The 20,155-nt window shown below is 43.4% G+C and overlaps 1 protein-coding gene across 2 annotated transcripts in view; it reads left to right on the plus strand.

The window, feature by feature from the left end:
* The window catches only part of lingo1a (leucine rich repeat and Ig domain containing 1a), a 63,765-nt gene extending 54,416 nt beyond the window's left edge, over nt 1-9,349 (plus strand). For both annotated transcript variants that reach the window (XM_029842140.1, XM_011607430.2), the window contains one exon: nt 5,620-9,349. In XM_029842140.1, coding sequence (XP_029698000.1) covers nt 5,632-7,479 — 1,848 coding nt within the window. In that variant the 5' untranslated portion in view covers nt 5,620-5,631 and the 3' untranslated portion in view covers nt 7,480-9,349. The remainder of the gene's footprint in view (nt 1-5,619) is intronic.
* Nucleotides 9,350-20,155: the final 10,806 nt, after the last annotated feature.

Raw genomic sequence — 20,155 nt, forward strand, 5'->3', positions numbered from 1 at the left:
ATGGGTAAGCTGATATAATGGATGTTTCATGAAGTGACATCAGCCAAAACAAGCTCCCCCCCCCCCCCCCACACACACACACACACACCCCACCCCCGCCAGAGGAGACACACGCATTCTAGGCAGATGTCAAACCTTTTCACTGCATATCAGGGAAAAACGTATTCAACGAAAGGCAGAAAAGAGCAATATGTTCAGGCTCGTCCCGCAGAACTTCCATTTTTCTTCCACCCTTGAACAGAGGTGAAAGAGATCTCCTTCAAATTAAGAGTTTGGTGATGGGTCAAGATCTCTGTAGGGTCAAACAGCCCGGTGTTGGATGTAATGTGGATAAGTGATGCGTTTAATTATAACAGAGGGAGGAAATTCCAGCTCTGGGCTGACATTGAAGGGGCGCCGCTGATCCCAGGTGCCCACTTTGAGGCAGGGAAGCTTCAGCTGGATTGAAGATGTGCGTGAATGATCTCCATACTGGGATTTATGGTCCCGTTTTATAGCGCCGGGGTCATGAATTCACTAAATCTTCTTTATGACAACGGTCGGGTTCTCAACAGCTGTGTGTGAACGTCGCAGCGCAGGAACCAACGCCGTGCGTCCAATAATTGTTAAAAATGAATTCAACGTGATTTCAAGGCCATTTTGAGTAGAACCCAGGAAGAAAATGACTCCTCCAGATCCAAAAAAAAGCCCATAAAAGACAAAATATTAGCTCCCTCTCTCTGGTCCCTTTTATGAACAATTACGAGCGAACCAACAACGGGGAAGGAGACGTTTTTGGAAGGGACTCCGCTTTTGTCGAAATGTCAACACAGCCTGAGGGACTTCTCTGTGTCCCGAAGATCTGAAGTGGAGCTCGAGCACCATGAACAATTAATTTTAAAATAACCTTTAATAAGCTCATTTATCCGGCAGAGATGTGAGCAGCTGAATGTTTTTGGTTTGTGTTTTTTTTACCCTAAATATTAGCATAATTATGCTCCAGCGTAACCCAGTTAGGCCTAATTTCTTTCAATTATTTGTTCCATAAATGTGCCTGACAAACAGTCCAGAGCAGAAATGTATTTTCTTGCAACGGTGGGGAAGGAAAGCAGCCTTTTTCCACCGTCTATATGCTAATGCTTGTCACTCCCGTGTGATGAATCACATTTTGAATTGTGTATTACAGGGTTTTTTTTTTTGTTCCTTCTGTGGTTGTTTCACATCATTATGTTTTGGGACCAGCGTCTTATCATTTTTCATTGTTACAGTATTTGTGATCACACAACACTGTTTTCTGGAACATTTCCTTTTTAAAAAAAAAAAAGAAGAAAAGAAATGAAAATATGATCCTGGTCCTGCTGTTGCAGGCAGGCGGTCAGAGGGCAGCTCTGGGGGTCCTGTTAGACTCAACCTTGGCTTCAGCCCACCTGGTAATGCTCAATTTCTCCAGGTCTGCAATCTTTTTCCACCCCTCCGTCCCTCTGCATTCCCGGCTCCTCGGAGGAGGCTCGGCGTGCAGCTGTGTGCCCTGGTCACACGATTGTGTCCAGAGGGCTGTGTCACAAAGTTTTCCGCCCACCCATGGATGAATGGGACAACACAAGCGTGTATACGATTTCTAAAAGGGGCCAGCGCCCTGGTCTGGGGGGGGGGGGGGGGGGATCGTCTCTCAGCCTGGAGGGAAAAGAAATGAACAGTCATTTCAGCAGCGTTCCTTTAATGCTCCAGAATTTCCGCTTTTATCCTCTTCCTGTTTCCAAATACATGAAATGGCCCGTTGCCCCGACATTATCCTACATGTGTACGCGTGTTTCACATGTTTCCTCATCATTGCCTCTCTTCTTGCTTCGGCTTTGTTATTGTAAATGCTGATCCACGCGGTAACACCTGTTACTTCTGATATGTTAGCGTTGTAAGATTTGGCTAAATCTACAAATGCTGCGCAACTGCAACTGTTTAGACTGGCAGCTTTGTTCGAGCTTGTCAGATCCTTTTTTAGACAGTAAATCAAAGGGGAAATAAAATCAAAATACCGTTTTATTCATCATTGCTTTATTATCATGACGTCCTCTTTCAAAAAGCACACACACATTCATATTTACCCTCTTTTTGGTGGACTTGCTTGTGTGGATACGTCATTTTCATGCTATAGTGCTTGACCGGGCCAATGAGGCATCAAAGAACTCACAATGATCAAAGCCAGATGTTGCATTTCTTGGCAATTGGAAGTTTATTAATTAACGTTTAATTAATGTTTCATCAAAGTTGAAGTGGTTGCTTAACAACAGAATTGCGTTTTCACATATTATACAGTAAATTCAGATACCAGCTAGAAGGACAACATAAACAGCATGAAAACTCGGGCTCAGCCGGGATGTGAACCTTGCACCTCTTGCACAGGAAGAACAAAGCATATCCTTGGACCACCAACCATAGAATTCCCTCCAAACTTTAGGCCAAAATGTTTGCTAGCTTTAATTGACTATAAATGTCCGCGCTCATCCGATATCATCTGTGTACGGTGCTCGGTATCTTCATTATTCCCAAACTCCTTGAGCATGTAGACAGCTTTTATGAGGACAGCAGCTGGACACTGCGGGAATTCTTAACCTTGATGCACCTAACAGATTCTTCCCCTGGATTAGGCCTTGGCCGTCCATCTGTCGGGCGTCGGCTTATGCTTAAACCCTGCCATTTCACAGGCTCGCCTCTCTCCAGCTATCCCAACAGGCAGCTTAGCATCGCAATGACACAAGGGTAACCTTTGTCTTCAAATTCAAAGAAACACCATTATAGCGGCGGGGCGGCGAACTTACTGTGTGACCTGAAGGCAATTTCTGCCTGTTTAAGCTGGATTTAAGGAAAAAAAGTAGCTGTTAGTTGATCTAAATATCTGATGGTGTAACCCCCAAATTTAAGCCGATCCTGTAAATGAATGATGTGATATTCAAGGGAAATCTTGAAGTTGGAGATAATTATTTGGGTTTGTAAGCCTGCACACACGGATTCATACTTAAATTGTAAATAATTCTATTTTTATGGATTAGGTTTATTGTTTGGTGGAGCATTAGTGACTTAACTGTAGAAGCTGCAGTTCTCTCTAAATATGCTTTATGTACATTAAGGTCCTGGTGTCTGCTCACTGCAAATCATTCGAGACTGTCAAATTGGTGGAAATACAATAAATAAGACTCTGCTGCTGGTTCCGTCGTGGCAGGATTAGCCTACTAGCTGACTAAGCAGTTTGCAGGGAAATGAGCTTTAAAGGCTTTTAACACTTGGTGCTGCAGATAGCGTCAGCATCATCTCAGGGATTTCCAAGAAGCTTACAGGCATTTAACAGGGCTCAGGACTGATGTCTTGTGACAGGTAGAATGAAGTCCTCACAATACCCTCTGATTGTGCTTATTGTGAAGACAGACACGTTCCGAAGAGCGGAAGATTTCGGGCGATGATAGCGCGCTAATGTACCTACAAGTCAGAAAATAATGGGGACCCTTCACAATAGGGTGCTTAAGAATTTCAAAAAGACAATCTAAAAAACACGCGCAGCTATGAAGTGCCACTGTGGACAAGAGCGCAGATAAAACACAGAAACCAGCGCGCTTTCAGAGCCAGTTTCCTCCGTTATTAAAGTGGGTTTGATTTATTTGCGGGTCTCTTGAATAGAAGATGAGCGCACCCAGTACATGCTTCTTCATTTGAGACGTTGCAGTCTATTGACTACTTGATCAATTAGCCATTAGAGGTTCACGTTGTGGTAGTTTAGCCACCACAAATCTGACTCCATATTTAATCAGGCTCGCCTTCTCTCTGGTGGGACGGCCAATGTGAAAAAGCCCAAACAAGAGGAGAGGGTCCCACCTATTTCCTTATGTTAGCATCATCTTCAGGATCCCAGTGGATCGGTAATGGGGGAGGCACTGATCTAAGTATTCATTGATCCAGTTAATACTGGATTTGGACCAGCGGTCCCTCTGTTGTCGAGGACTGCCTATTGTCTCGCTTCTCCTCGGCCACAGCTTTTGTTTGGAGTAGAATAGCAGCTCCTCAATTAATGGAATTCTCTGGGCGTTCCGGGGAGCGCTGATTGGAAAGGACTGAATTCAGATGACATGTCTGGGAGGAAACGATAACGCCGACTCATTAGCAAAACCTAGGTGCAAATGTGCGCTCACGGACATCCTTCTCCCGTTATTACTGCTTTTTCTGCTCGCCCCCCCCCCCCCCCCCCCCCCCCCCCCGTTTCATCTTAATGCACTTAAGGAACGTGCTGCTGTGGAGGAACCACATTCCATCCTACGTTTCTGTGCGCAAAGGAATAAAAACAAGTGTGAATGTAGTTGCTGGAGTCCATAACCAGAGGAAGCGTTAGCGTTGGGATAATGACTGTATCACCGGGCTGATTGGGTTTCAGCATCAGTAGTAATAGAGTCAGACATAATAACATCTCAGTGAGATCTGATATGATGCAGGTTTATGATAGAAGGTGACAGGTCTGAGGGTGATCAGGTCGCTCCTCGTGAGATGTCTGAGCTCGCTGATACTCCGTCCTGCAGCACTCAGAGCTGAGTCAATCAATGGAACTTCGGCAATAAAAGATGATTAAATAGGACTGCAGGCAGGTTCTGCTGCAGGCCCGCTGATCTCAGATGTCTTTTCATCATTTCGCAGTCCTGGTTGGTCACTCGGTTGCCCGCGGCGTCATAAAAGCCCAAGCCTGAACTTTGACCTCGTAGGAAAGCAAAAGAAATTGAGTGGAGTAAATCCACCTCATAAACCTTTCCCTTTCAGCCATTCTCATATCCAGGTTTTTATTGTTTCTTGGGGGAAATGTTATTAGCTGGGTGTCAGCCCATAATTTAATGTGTCAAAACAAATGGAGAAACAGATGTCAGGACTGTTCAGAGAAGAAATGTTCCAAATAATGAGGTCAGAGATGGATAGAACTCTAATACCTTTTATTAAAAGAGGTAGATTACAAAGCATACTTCTGCCTGATACAGATTCAATGCTAAGCTAAAGCCAATAAAGTGGTACTGCAGTGTTGCCTGTACATTTTATTCCCATTCTAACATTTCTGGGGAAACGCATTAAACTTTATTAAACAACATCCAGTAAGTGATTATTTGATTGTGGAAAACTGTAAGGATAAAATTGGATTTTAATTGCGATGTTAGCCGAACAAACACAACGCTGCCCCTCGGCCTTTGCACTGTTTGTGGCGCTCGGCCTGTTTTTAATCATAAAATATTGTGTGAGCTTAGTGTCACCAGCAGCACATATATCACTGCAGCCAGTGATATATGTGTTTTTTTGGGTGCGTTTACTGAGTTTGTGTGTGTCTGGCATCTGTAAGAAAGGATGTATCAGATTTCCAGTGAAAAATGACAATAATTCCCAGTGATGATTGACTTTATATCAGAGTGGTAGTGCGGAATAATGGATCATCTCCAGAAGATACGATGATGTTGTTTCAGAATTACTTAAGCCTTTTAAGTGGAATGAGAGATAAATAAATGTAAATATTATATTATATTATATTATATTATATTATATTATATTATATTATATTATATTATATTATATTATATTATATTATATTATATTATATTCAGTCTCTTCTCTGTGTCTCTACAGGTAACTGGTAAGATGGCGGCCGGAGAAGCAACTGGGCACAGCTACCTGGTGGCTTGCTGGCAGCCCATCCTGATCCTGTTGCTCGGCACCGTGCTGTCTGGTTCCGCCACAGGCTGCCCATCCCGCTGCGAATGCAATGTTCAAGAGCGCTCTGTGATGTGCCACCGGAAAAAGCTGATGACAGTTCCCGAGGGAATTCCTGCGGAAACCAAGCTGCTGGACCTCAGCAAGAACCGTATCAGAACCATCAACCCGGATGAGTTTGCCGCCTTTCCCAACCTGGAGCACCTGGAGCTGAGTGAAAACACCATCTCCACCATTGAACCCGGAGCGTTCAACAACCTTTACGGCTTGCGGACATTAGGCTTGCGTAGCAACAAGCTCAAGTTGATCCAGCTCGGCGTGTTCACGGGCCTGAGCAACCTCACGCAGCTGGACATCAGTGAGAACAAGATCGTCATTCTGCTGGACTATATGTTCCAGGATCTGTACAACCTCCGTTCTCTAGAAGTGGGCGATAATGACCTGGTTTTCATCTCCCACCGGGCTTTTCACGGCCTGAGCAGCCTCGAGCACCTGAGTCTTGAGAAGTGCAACTTGTCCACGGTGCCGACAGAGGCGTTTACACATCTGCACGGTTTGATCACGCTCAGGCTCCGCCATCTCAATATCAACGTCATCCGGGATTACTCCTTCAAACGGCTCTATCGGCTGAAAGTGTTGGAAATAGCCAATTGGCCGTATCTGGATACGATGACCCCCAATTGCCTTTATGGATTAAACCTAACCTCCCTGACCATTGCTAACGCTAACCTGACCACTATTCCTTATGTTGCCTTGAGGCACCTGGTTTATTTACGCTTCCTCAATCTCTCCTATAATCCCATCCACACCATTGAGGGGAATAAGCTCCACGATCTGCTGCGTCTGCAGGAATTTCACCTGGTAGGCGGCAGACTGTCCATGATTGAACCCTACTCTTTCCGTGGTCTAAACTACCTGAAAATCCTAAACGTGACTGGAAACTCTCTGACCACTTTGGAGGAGTCCGCTTTCCACTCAGTTGGCAACTTAGAGACCCTGGCCTTGTACGACAACCCCCTGGCCTGCGACTGCAGACTGCTGTGGGTGTTCAGGCGGCGCTGGAGGCTGAATTTCAACAAGCACCAGCCCACCTGTGCCTCCCCTGAGTTCGTCCAAGGCAAAGAGTTCAAAGACTTCCCCGACGTCCTGCAGCCAAACTACTTCACGTGCCGCAAGTCTCGAATCAGGGATCGCAAACCCCAGCAGAAGTTCGTAGACGAGGGGGCCATTGTTCACTTTGCCTGCCAAGCAGACGGCGACCCTGCTCCCGTGATAATGTGGCTCTCCCCGCAGAAAAAGTTCATCACCACCAAGACGATCGGCAGGATTTCGGTGTTGCCAGATGGTACCCTTGAGGTGCGCTATGCTCAGATTCAAGACAACGGCACATATATGTGTGTAGCTAGTAACGCGGGAGGGAATGACACCTCCCTCGCTCACCTGCACATTCACAGCTACTCACCCGACTGGCCGCACCAACCGAACAAGACTTTTGCCTTCATCTCCAACCAGCCCATAGAAACTGGTGCTAATGGTACAAGAGACAATGCCCCCTTCCCCTTTGACATAAAGACACTGATCATCGCGACCACGATGGGCTTCATTTCCTTCCTGGGCGTCGTCCTCTTTTGCTTGGTGCTGCTTTTCCTTTGGAGCAGGGGCAAAGGAAACACGAAGCACAACATTGAGATAGAGTACGTGCCGCGGAAATCGGACGCTGGCATGAGCAGCAGCACAGCGGACGCTCCTCGCAAATTCAACATGAAGATGATTTAGAGGAGCGGGGTTTGACGGAACGGGAAATGCTGAAAAATGGAAATGGAGACATTGCCTTTCCTCTCAAAAAACCTGTGGGTCCTGGTCTGTTAACATAGAGTAATCTGTTTTTGTTTTGTTTTGTTTTGTTTGTTTTACCTTGACTGGCGTACAGAGGGCGGTTCCTCGCTTTCATAAGTGAGAGGGAACGGAAGCACACGCAGGTCTCCAGACAGTTTCTACTGACAGCAACCTGTGGACAAAACCTTAAAAGAAAAAATGTGCTCGGAGCAGCGGGAGCACGACCGGCACATCACCTTTCAACCATTCTGACTGTATTTTTTTAAACTCTCTGTGACGCTTAATGTTTTCCAAGGGCGGGTGACAGCTTGTAAATGAGATATGTATGGGTTGATGAGCACATTTCTACATTCCATGTACATTAGCACATGTTGTTGTCTCTTTTCCTACAGTGATGCTTTTCTGTCATTGAACAAATGTATATCTGTGCCCTGAAAACAATAAACCCTGGAAATTAGCTCAATGACACAGTGTAGGGTCCAATTCTAGAATCCTCTAGTTCCTCATTCTGTTAGTTTGGATGTTTCAGAAGAACCTCAATACATTAGCAGAGTAATCCTCAAAAACAGTTGTTCTCTGGTTCCCCCTACAGTCCAAAAACTTTCCCATTAGGAGACTTGAAATTTGCCTCATTAGCATGTGAATGGCTTGTGTGTTCTGCAATGGCGACTCGTCCAGCACCCCCCATGACCCTGGTGAGGAGTGGTGCTTAACAGAAAGTGGAGATAGATGTGTTGTGAAAGACATCTTTCTGGTTATTTAAGAGCAGTTGCACTTTTGGTAGAAGCAAAGGTAATAGGTAGTGTTCCAAAAGTAGCAGAAAAGCCTGATTGTGAGGCTTCATATTGAACCCAGACACTGGGGCACACTCTGGGGGCGCTGTAAAAAGAATAGGTCTGTAATCGCCACAGATTTTACAGTCAGGCAGAAGCAACAAAACAGCTGGCGTAGGAACCCTGGCACTGTTAGCATTTAACTCGAAGCGATTCCATCGGTTAGAATGATGTTCTGCCCTTCACAAAAGTTGTTGATTCATCATATTTTTGAATATAATGTGCTCCTCAAGCTGTAGAATATGTCTGTCATTGTTATTTTTCTGGATTGTCTTATTAACGGTCCATTTTTAGCCCAGACTCTCCCACAGTCCAGCCATTGAAACATGTCTATCCTGGATCAGTTGTCCCAAAATATCCGATTTCTTTCGGAGGGGGAACGGAACTGACGCTATCCTGCGTAAAATGTCGGAGGTTACGGCCTCACCCTCCCCAGCAGTGGACAGCTGGTCTCCGCAGAGGCGTGTGAGAATAAATGTTAAGTTATTTATGACGGACAATATCGCACAGAAGTACGGACGGAACGCGCAGAAAGGGAGGGGTGACAGATGGTTTCACCCGTGGAACAGTCTGAAGCAGCTTTGGTGTAATCTGTTTTACATAAAAGAAAAAAAAAACTGGATAACGGTCCCGATTTTCCCTCTCGCTGATTATGAATGCTCTCATCGTTCAAAGTGTGGCTAAATGTACCTAGCCTTTATTGGTCCCAAGTGATCCGGGGATACTGTTTTTATTTTTCCTTTTGGTTCTTTTTTAATTAGTTTGACCTTGGACGACGTTGACCATGTACAGTCCAAGCCAACTTTTTACAAAAAAAAGGCACTAAAAATAAATATATGGTAAATACATAAAAATTGTTCTGTGCAATAAAGGTAATATGCAGATTTTCTTTTTTTTAATTAACAAGATTTTGTTGATGTTCAATTGTCAAGAATATGGTATGTTGTATTAAACAATCTATGGAATTTTTTAAACCTCATGGTCTCAACTTTCTTTGTAAGTTGTGGTACTTTATTACTAGTGTTAATGACGGGCGTGGGCGGGTCGTTACTCGGTAGCAGCTCCAGTCATCTGAACAATCACCGCTTCATCTTTGTTAGAACTATAAAATAGATTTGTTGTTTAAGTTCATGGATTGGATACTTCAAACATGGATACACGTTTATGGATTGGATACTTCACATGACGGCCGACTTCATGTCTGTGCTAATTGCTGCATTCAGGGACGCTTTTTCACTTTGCCTGCCTTCAAACATTAACATGAAGCAGCAACATTGATGGTGTTTGTTAACTTAAAATGAATTAATTGCTTCTCCTGGGTTACAGCCGTGTAATTTTCTAAAATGCAGGCTTGCTCTGAGTTACTGTTGGGCCGCTCTCATTCCTTTTCCCTCCATGTTGCTGCTTTCCTTCCCTCTTCGTTAGGACTTCCTTCTCTCTCCTCCAGCTATATCAAAGCAAGCTCATTTATCTTGTCACTTGAAAAGAGACGGGCAGAACAGAAGAGGAGTGAAGATATTCTGGAGTCTGAGGGGCTTTGGGGAGTTCCGGAGTCAGCCGTTGTTTTGGGATGTTTGATCTGTGCTTAGAAATTCTGGGTCAGGAACCGGCTGATGGATTCTGACACAGCGCGACACGCCGCCTCTCCTAACCGAGCGTGAAAATGCAGAAACGCCTCCGGCTGTTCTCTCCACCCATTCAAATCCGTGTGTTAAAGTGCATTTGGGAACTTTTCTGTTGCTCAAATGTAGAAGAAAACAAGTTGCTTGTTTTTAGATGGGATCTAAACTCACAGCGGAAGGTTGTTTTTCAAATTCAAGCTTCTGTTCTGAGCTGGATGCAAATCGATGCACTTTTAATGAGAGGGCTTTATTCAAATTGATTTTTTTGTTTAGAAAGCTATTGTTTAAAAGCATCTTTTGTTATGTTTTCATATTTAAAAGAGGCTAAAATGTTAGCAGCGGGCTAACAGGAAATCAAACTGTGTGCTCAGTCTATGATGCAGATTCAACACTTTAACATGAATAAATTATAATAATATAATGATTCAAGAGCTTCTCCACTGATTAAGATTGAAATGGGTCTTTTTTAATGGTATCACACTGGTATTCTCCCACAGGCGATTTAGAGGGACCAGTTTAGCTGACATTAATTACCGTGTAATACATACAGTCACACGTGGACGCAGTCTCTCCCAACAGAAATCAGACTTTATAAGCGCAACATTTACATCTTTAGAGGTTTATTTATCCCACAGCAGATCTCAGGCACAGAGACTGTATGTGCACATGCATTAATAACATGATCATTTAATGTCAGCAACAGCCAAAGATCTGCTTCATCCATAAACGTCTCAGTGGATACATTTTTCATGGTATTGCTGTTATATGGCTGCTGCATTATGTATTAAGCGTGTAATAAATCATTTAATAGCATCTATAGATGAAGAATATTTATTTGTAAATGTTACCTGGCACATCTGTGAATTATCATCAGTGTTTTTCCTGTTGAGCTAATGGAGATTAATACTCACACAGGTTCTAATGAGATTTGTAAAATGGCCATATCTATGGACATTAAGGTCATTATCATATCAAATGTGTCCTAAACTAGATTTGGTTATGGGCCTGGTGTAATAACATGAACAATATAAAACCACCGCTATCATAAGCAGAAACATGCGCGATGCCAATAATATATTACAACTCAACAGGCAATCAGTGCGATATGATTTGAGCTTCAATAAAACTGTCAGAAGCCAAACTGAGATCCGTTTCCTCTCATAATAAAGTAAATTTACCCTTTATGGAAATCTGAATATATCACAGTGGTTTATATTTCCTTCGGAAGCAGCGTATTGATTAAATCTATCTGACAGACTGCTTTCTTACATCACATGCCCGTGGTTTCACAATCCTACATTAGTCCCACATTATTAATTTGGCACATCTTTGGTTATAGCATTATCAGAACAGACCCAAACACTCGGCTACCATTTAACAAAGTTCAAGCTCTGCCTGTTGAAATGTTTTTCTTGTTTTCAATAAATTGGGTGTAGCAAATGATGAAAATCCAGCCAGTGAATAATAAAGAGACAGTTAGTGCTGGCTAATGCTACGTTAGCCACGGGTGAGACAGAACCCATCGTCCCTACGTCAACTTTTCCTCCAATGTTGAGCATTGCTGAAAGGTTAATTTTAGGTTTGGGATTTATACAAAATATCCACAATGCTTGATCGTGATGTGCAAAATCTTTAGGCAGCAAAGTGTCATTTTTGTGGAATATTTAAATGTGTTCAATGTGCTGTAATTTAATTGATGGTGGGGCTTTGATCCCTCGGTAAACACGTCCCGAGGTCTCTGCTGCTCACCCTTGACTCGTTAGCCTCTGTTTTACCGTCTCGGCCTGCCTAGTTTCTGAACGGTGGCGGTGGTGGCTAACACGTCTGTAGGCAAACAGTCTCCTCCTGATTTATTCAACAATCCCATAAAACAGTCATGAGTTCCCAATTCAGAAGAGGAGAGGCTGAAAGGCTACATCTGTCCGCCATCAACATGGTCTTTTCCCAACAGTCTCTCTCTCTCTGACCCACTAATAAATGCTCGCTATGGTGTGGTTTGTTTGCAGGTGCACATCTTCCAGGTAATTGTAATCAAGTTAAGCAGCTACTTAGTTAAGGCTGTAGTACCACAGGTCCTTTCAGTCTGCAGTTCCTGCTTAGAAGCAGGAACAAGAAATGATTAATTCCTCACATGTTGCTCTGCCTCGAAGGGGCTAACCAGTCTGCAAATAATTTGGCATCTGCCTTCTCGCCTCGAGGACAGTTTGATGAAGGGAGCTGAAGCACGTGGCGCCGTATGACGGGATCTGATGAAAACAGCCCAGCGAGACGGCTTCTCCTATTTGTCAGTGGCATTCCAAGATGTACAGCTTTCATTCCCCTCAACTCCCAGTTTGATTTTTCATCCGCTCCCTGCCTGGGGTTTAGTCTGTCTGGGTTGTTTTATGATTTGAACAGCAAGAGTCTTTTATGTTTGTGTGATTATTGCACATTTTACATACACACACACACACAAATGTTTTTTGAGAAATTATGAATAAGATGAATCAACTATCTAATATGACATGTTGAAAAAACTCAATAAAAGTCAGTGATAACGTGCCTCACATTAGCGATGAAAGGAACGCCTTCGTAACTCTCGAACCCCGACCACAGAGACGAGCTGTTCTGGAGCCTTTAGGTTGGATCTTTCAGCAACATCTTGGCGTTTACACACACCGTATAGGAAAGAAAGCAAGTGTTTAACTCCATGTTGCTCAGTCATTAGCACAGCTCAGAGACTCTCCAAACCCTGGCGGCTCACATCGCGGAAGTAATTCCCAAAACACAGCTGTGCCAATCAAAGGCATGTTTTCCAAATTGAGTACATTCATCCATTCATTAAAATAATGATGTGCTATATTAAAAAGTCTGCCGTCATTACAGGAGCTGTGCTTCGCAGACTCGTATCAGCTCTGATTAGACGACAGCGGGCTCCAGGCTGATTCAGGGTCTGCTCTCAGACATCTTGAGCATGTGATGATTACCACATTAAGAGTGGAAGCACATTGAGAATGTCTGACAGAGTTATTTCACGTCAGAAAAAGGGGCCGCGGTCGTAGTTCCACGGGACTCAAATCCTGCAGAGAAACAGTGTAGATGTCAAAAAGCGGCTGAATGCCTCAGTGAATGACTTTCTCTTTGCAAAGCCCCGGGGATGAGCGATGCAACAATGGCGAGACGCCACACAGAGGTAGAGATATTACAAATCTAAGCCCCCCCCTTTTTTTATTTTCCCAGCGTCTCACTACAGGAGCCCACTGAAGAATTTTCTCTCATTCGGTGGGACAGAATTGCTCGGCTTTGCTCAGCTTTCAATTATTTAAAAAGAGTCACGAGGAGGAAGATGAGGGTGAGAAAATTCAGGGGTTTTTTTCTCTCACTTCGCGCCGCTGACAGGAGCACTCGAGATTCCTGGGTTGTCTTCGAAAATAATGCTTTTTTCCCACTTTTCCTCTGCTTTCAATCACCTCTCGTCTGCAGCATTACCTGGTGTTGCTGGGGATCAAAACCAGACAGGCTGCTGAGTATTAAACAGTGCAAAACACCTCAAACCGCGTATTTAAAATGAAAAATGATCCATCACAGCTGATATTTAACTTCAGTCTCAAAGCAGAGTGTGAGATGGCAGTAAAAAGATCGATCTTTAAGCAGACGTCCCAAAAAAAATACAGCAAAGTAACTTTTTGTGTGTTCCTGAGGAACCTTTCAGGGATCCAGTCCACAGGAGGAGCAAAAACATTGTGATTCTACCCAAACATGACCGATTCCTCATCCTCTTTATCTACCAGCATCTCCAGGCAGCCAGAAGCTCTAAACGTAAAATGTGGGCAGTTTAAAAGGCAAACATTTTAGTTTGTGGAACATAAATAGACACCAATTTAATTAGTTTCAACACTGCCAAGACGCTTCCACATCGTGTACACATGATTTATTTTATCACCTGGATTTTGCAGCCAATTTCTGATGAAGACATTGAAAAGAACTGAAACTGCTCCCTGCTTATGCACCTTGTATATCTGGAGATAAACAGGGAAATAAACAGCAACATGTGTCAGGCATGGAAATAAAAGGATGGAAATAAACAGATCAAAGAAACAGGAAGCAGATTCCTTCAAGAAAAGTAAGGGTGAAAACCTCTATTTGTTGGCGTAGCAGCATTCTTGGTGTCCTCTGCCCTTCCAGGTGGTAACATGAAAGGGTTCGTTGAAGAAGAGTGGAGGTGCTGAATGTGGCTTCGAAGAACACAGGCAGAGGCAGCAGGTCAAAGCCCATTAAATAGTTACAGTACAATGAACCGGGAGGCTCAACATCGACTTTGTATCCTATAATTACCGAAACAGCACAGAGCAACCTGGAAAAAGGCTCCGCACCAGTTGGTTCTGCATGTTGGACAAACACAATCCGAGCCTCTTACCACCACGTGGCCTTGTGATCCTTGGCGGAATTCAATTTAATGACCGGTGGGTTCTAGTTTCTCTCGCGCACAAAGCGGTTCAAACTTCTCGTTCACTAACTTTGGGGTCACCGTCGACAGGCGCTGACGCAGGCGTGGAGGAACCACCTGCTGTTGTCACCTATAATTGCTGGTTTTCTGTAACAAACGGACAATTTTTTTGGATTAAAACAGCTGCTGATGTTTTATGGATCCTCCTGGGATTTTGGGGGGTGGCTGGAGAAAAGAGACCACGAGTCTTACACATGTTCTACTAAAGGGGGTGTTAGAGGTGAAACTGTCAGAATGGTTCTTCTCATTATATATATATTCACACCGATTTCCTTCCTTTTCTTTATTTGTATTAACTTTTAGGAAGTCTGATTTGTGAAAGCTTTATTTTTAAATGCTAAACAATTGATTATTCATTAGTAATGCAATGAGTTTTGGGATTAAATACACATCCGGGTTGCTGAGAATACCAAGAAAAATAAAGAAAAATAACTGTTTGGGACCCAAGGTTATGCGGAGAGAAGTGGGAGGTAATGGTCAGAAATCCATCCAAGGAAGGCAGGAGGTGGATGGAGAAAGTAGTCCCACGGGGCTTTTGTCTGGTACTATATGCATTCAAGCTTTGGTGTCTGAACACGTAAGAGGCATAAAAACATGATGGTATGAGGCCATCTGGGAATAAAAAGAGTCTAGTCAAGAGTCTAGTGGTCGTCCCTGAGGTTACTGAAGCTCCAGCACATCGTTTCCAGACTCATTGAAAATGGAAGGAATTATAAAGTCTTCCTCTTTTTTCTTGATTGTTTCGGTTGAATTGAACTGTAATAATGAAATGAAAGGTATTCCCATTGTTCGGCTGCCATGTTTATGGGACATATATACAATTTCCAACCATCTTTCTGCTTTTCTGAACATCAGGTGTCCTGAATCCTCAACAGGAGCAGGTGCAGAAGGCACCCTTGGAAAGGGATAAGGTAGCTCAACAATGTTTCATTAATTGCTTTGGAAAGAACTTCTGGATGTCACAGCGACTTCAGTGTTTTTATTAAACAATTTTAATGCGTTTGATTCCATAATGCGGCTTTGGAGCTGATTCAAATGCGAGGTTTTGTTATTTGGAGGTTTTATTGGTTTCCCCATTCAGAGATCTCCGACATTAAAGAGCCTTTTTGGCATTTTCTGTATTTTCTGTCCTCAAAACAAACCAAGAGAGTGACATGAGAAATGATAAATTATGAGAAATGATACCAATCATACTAATTCTCACATTTGTACTTTGCAGTGAATTTCTGATGTGTTGAGGGGAAAACAGGCACCAGAGGCGACGGCTCCAGCTCCAAGAGCAGCAGGATTCTATTGATGGTTGATTACATTTACCTCACAGCATCGCATCAAATCAACATATTTATTTATTTATTTTTTATAGGATCAGAGAGACACTGACACACCCGGAACATTCAGTGTTTTATTGAATTAAAATAAGATCACAAAATCATCTGATTAGTGTGATAACAAAGTGAGACAAATTCATATCAAAACAGGTTCTTATAGAGTTCTGCCTACTTCTGTCCCTGTTTCCATGGATACCGTATATACTTATTACACGAATGGTCAGGCTACACTGGGGACAGACAAACAGCTTGTTCTTGTGTTTGCACTTGTTAATAAGCTTGAGGGAGCTCCTGCTGCATGGATTCAAAAGGCAGGAAGATGGACGTGATTTATGCTAATAAACCCGTCGGAAGAGATTCGCGATACGATTGTGATGACACAATGAGCGGCTAATTGCGCCGACAGAAGTCCATTACGTAGTCAGTATGTGAGATGATAATCAGAGTGGAAATTCTAATTCTATCAGTGTGGGGATGATGTGTAAATAAAGCAGCATCGGTGGTCAGGCGGTGAGTTTGCAGATACTACACATTTTTGATAGTTAATGCACCTCATTGAACACTGTGACAAGCTAAATGCTAATTTATGGGGACAGAAACGTTGAGGAGGTAAAAAGAAGGTGCATGAATTACAACACCTGTGTTTGTTATTGTTATTGTCCAAATCTGAGTCTCAGAAAGCTTATGAGGCGTTCAAGACTCAGCAGCGCTTCTCATAAACGACACTGCAGGTGACTTTTTACCCAAACCTGCTTATTAGGCTGCACCCAGCAGCTCACCGAGCTAATAAGATGATGTGACAGGTTATATTGTCTTTCCCTTTCCCTCTAAACTATCACCAGTAAGATTTGATTGCTTACAGACAAGTTAATTGGTAAGAAGTCCTGTTGGGAAATGCTTCAGTTTAGACTAGATCAGATCTGGACCATCTTCAGACGGCGCCCAGCAGCAACCTACTACGCTTTTTATTGGACAATTTCCTCAATGTGTAAAACAAAACCAAAGCACCCATGAATCAAATAGACTTATAGACAAATATTCTTCTAACCCTCCTAAATACAAATGATATTGTTGAATCAAGGCAAGTTAGTGATTTACATTCAGTAAGTAAAGACTGATAAGGACTTAGAAGATTGGTTGCAGTAGATTTAAGGTCTGACAAGCTGGCTCAGAATCTCCTAAACTGCAGCTCTTGGGTGTCTCCAGGGGTCAGGATCTACCAAAGGTGGTCAAAGAAAGTAGTGAACCAGACATGACTGGCCGTGCCGGGCCGAGTATGAAGGAGACTGAAAGAAACAAACACCTGCCAAAGTCAGTCAGTGAGTTTATTTGAAAAAAACAAACTCAACAGCAAGGTTAGACAACTTTAAAAAGAAGAGAAAGCCTGGAGGCACAGCTCTGGTTCTGGCACTGATGCTAACATGTAGCATGAGCCACCAGCAGCCTTTTAAAGTGTGCTGACTGGTAATTGGCCACAGCCAGTTCAGGTGTGCCGCCGGGCTCTTGCCCAGATGAGCCTAATGAAGGTGACAAAGGGAGGGAACAAAAACAAGACACCGGTTCCACAGGAAACCCAGGACCAGGTCAAGGCTCGCGCAGGCGGTCTGGTATCAAGATGCAACTTTCATGGTCCATGTTGACCAGTCGGTTGTGAGGATGAAGTTTTGATCACCCGCGCTGTTCGTTCACTAGACTCAGAGTAACCACGCAAACAACTGGAGTCCTTTGCAAAGGGGGAGCTGAGCAGCAGTTCAAGCTTCCTCTGTCAACTCCGTTCGTCTGCTGCTCGCTCACCTCTTTTATTGGTGCAAACAGAATGGGTGTCTAAACAGGATCTCATAATTCATTGTCTTCTGACATCTTTACAAACTTCTCTAATCCTGACCAACAGGATACATCTAAGTGCTGAGCTTGATAGTAAGCAGCTTCAGCACTTTTACGACACTCTCATGTTCTTCTTTTCCTATCAACATTCCTCAAACACTCAAAGTCTACATACAATAGCATTTAAAGATAATACTAATAACAACAATAACAATAATCCTTCTCACACGGTCCACTACCGAGAGCAACAATGCTGGAAACACGAGCACCAGAGCTGGACCACGGGGACCTGGGGGGCACACGGCACCGGGGTGCACTGTGGGAAGAACTGCTCTGGTCAGAGTTCTGCTGGAAAACCTTTGGTCCTGCCGTCCATGGAAACCATATTCCCGATGGCTCTGGCACCACCTGCGACAAGAAAATTGGTTCTGGAATCTAATGCCGGGGTGGGATACGCTGGGCCAGAAGCGGAGCATGTGTCAAAAAAATGCAAACGGATATAGAGTTTAAATAAATAAAGCACAACAAGTCATTATTCCGGGTTTAAATGCTGCAGTGTTTACATGCCAAAAGCCCTGGTTCTAGCCAGACCTTCCCCTGTAATGAATGTGTGAGGGATGGACCTTGTTTCTCTCCAGATATGCAGAGCCTGACTCCGCCATTAGAGATAATTAAAGTGGCTCAAAGAAATGAGTTGTGTGGAGGTCTGATTGCCTGAACCCCAAGTTATATAAGTTTAATTTGAAACTAATCTGTGCAAGGTAAATGCATTTGCTCGAAACTTAAGGCCAAAAAAAAAAGTTGCATTCTGCCATCAATTATACCTCCACCAACAAGGCCGCTACAACAAGATTGTGTTAAGTGTGGAAATAATGGGAAGCTGGGATGGAAGCGGTGCAGTGTTTAAATGACCGATGCTACAGGGAGCTATGGTAACGCTGAGAGAGGGCTTGATGCTAAAGTCAGCCGTTTCCTGGATTTGGATATGAAATTAAAGAGAAACTTAACAATGATTTTCATGGTTTAGGATTCATAGATCGAGTAGAAGTAACTGATCAGATGTTATTAATAAAGGGGGGGGGGGGGTTAAGAGATATTAGGTGTTGTGTTTCCAAAGTTTTGGTCTCATGCTGTTCTATTTTTTTTCTTCTGTTTGCCTTGGTCATGCTCACGGCCGCGTTCGCCTTCATTTGCTTTGTTTTCCTGCCAGCTGCTCCTTCCTCGTGTTCCGGGGTGCTGCTTTCTCTTCCCGTCTGTTTTGTCTGGTTATTTGTGTGGCCTTTCTCCACCGTTCCTGGTTTCCAGCAGCGCACTTTTGTGCGCACACCGGCAGACTTGTTATCCCTGCCCTATCCCCTGTATGGTCCTCTTTTGTTCTCTTATTTATGATTCCACCTTCTTCTGTGTACCTTTCCCGCGGTTTCTCTGGCCCTGCATCTTCCCTCCATCTCTCAGGACCTCTGTTTGTGTTTCGGGGCAGGTTTGATTTCAGATATTGGCCGTGTTTTGATTGTCTCTTTGGAAAACTCTTCAATCGGTGGTCTAAACTGGATTCTTCCCGTTGCCTCCTGCTAAAACTTCAAAAGGTCGGTCAAGTTGTTTTGTTGGCTTTTCCGTTAATTTTTTAGAGGTTTTTCTTACATAAAGTTATAGTTCTGCCCATTCTTTAAAGACTATATAGTCATGGAACTGCATTTAATTACATCTATGTTAATTGCACTTATGTGTGTTGGAGACATTCTCAAACTAAGTTCTTTTTTATTTCCCACTGAATAAAATCTTCAGCCTTGTGCAGGTCTGGAACAAGACGCCACAGAGAGTGTGTGTAGGTGGGTGTTTCTATAAGGGATCCATATGGTAAAAATGTATGGGCCTAGTGTTCCAGGCTCAGCAGGAAGTCCACAAAATAGGAGGATGTTGACAAAAGATGGAGAAATCTATCATTCTGATATTTCATCCGACAGATATTTCATTCAAAGGCTGCATCATTAAAAGTAATTTAAAAAACCATGAGAAATTGAATTGCTCACAAGTGACTGTTAACACCAGAGGTTGTAGCTTTACGTTAATGACAATGACCTGAAATATGAAACAAATTATAGGTTGTGGGCGGTGATAAAGCCTTTTAAATGTATATAAAGCACCTGTCTAGGCGTATTTGCCTCTTTCTGTGTCAGAATACTGACTCGATCCCAAAGAATGGCACCTCAAATAAACTTCAGTGGTGCCGATTTTTTCATTTCGGCTTTGAGCCGCTTCTGTCAATTGTGTGTTGTGCAGGTTTTATCACACCGAGCCACTGCTCATTTTTCAGGGGGAAATACAAATGCTTCCTTTCCTCCACGATGTTGCTCGAGGCAATGCTTTCAAATGTGTGTGCAAAGGTGCTTCTCATCCCTCTGAGTCTCTCTCTGAGACATGATGTGTCCCTAATTTGTGTGAAATGTGGAAGAAGAAAAAAAGAAGAATCTAGAAAAAAGAATCCATCAGAGTAGAGAAAAAAGGAGGAATATGAATGAGAAT

The sequence above is a fragment of the Takifugu rubripes genome, chromosome 9 (assembly GCF_901000725.2).
Source record: "Takifugu rubripes chromosome 9, fTakRub1.2, whole genome shotgun sequence".
NCBI lineage: Eukaryota > Metazoa > Chordata > Actinopteri > Tetraodontiformes > Tetraodontidae > Takifugu > Takifugu rubripes.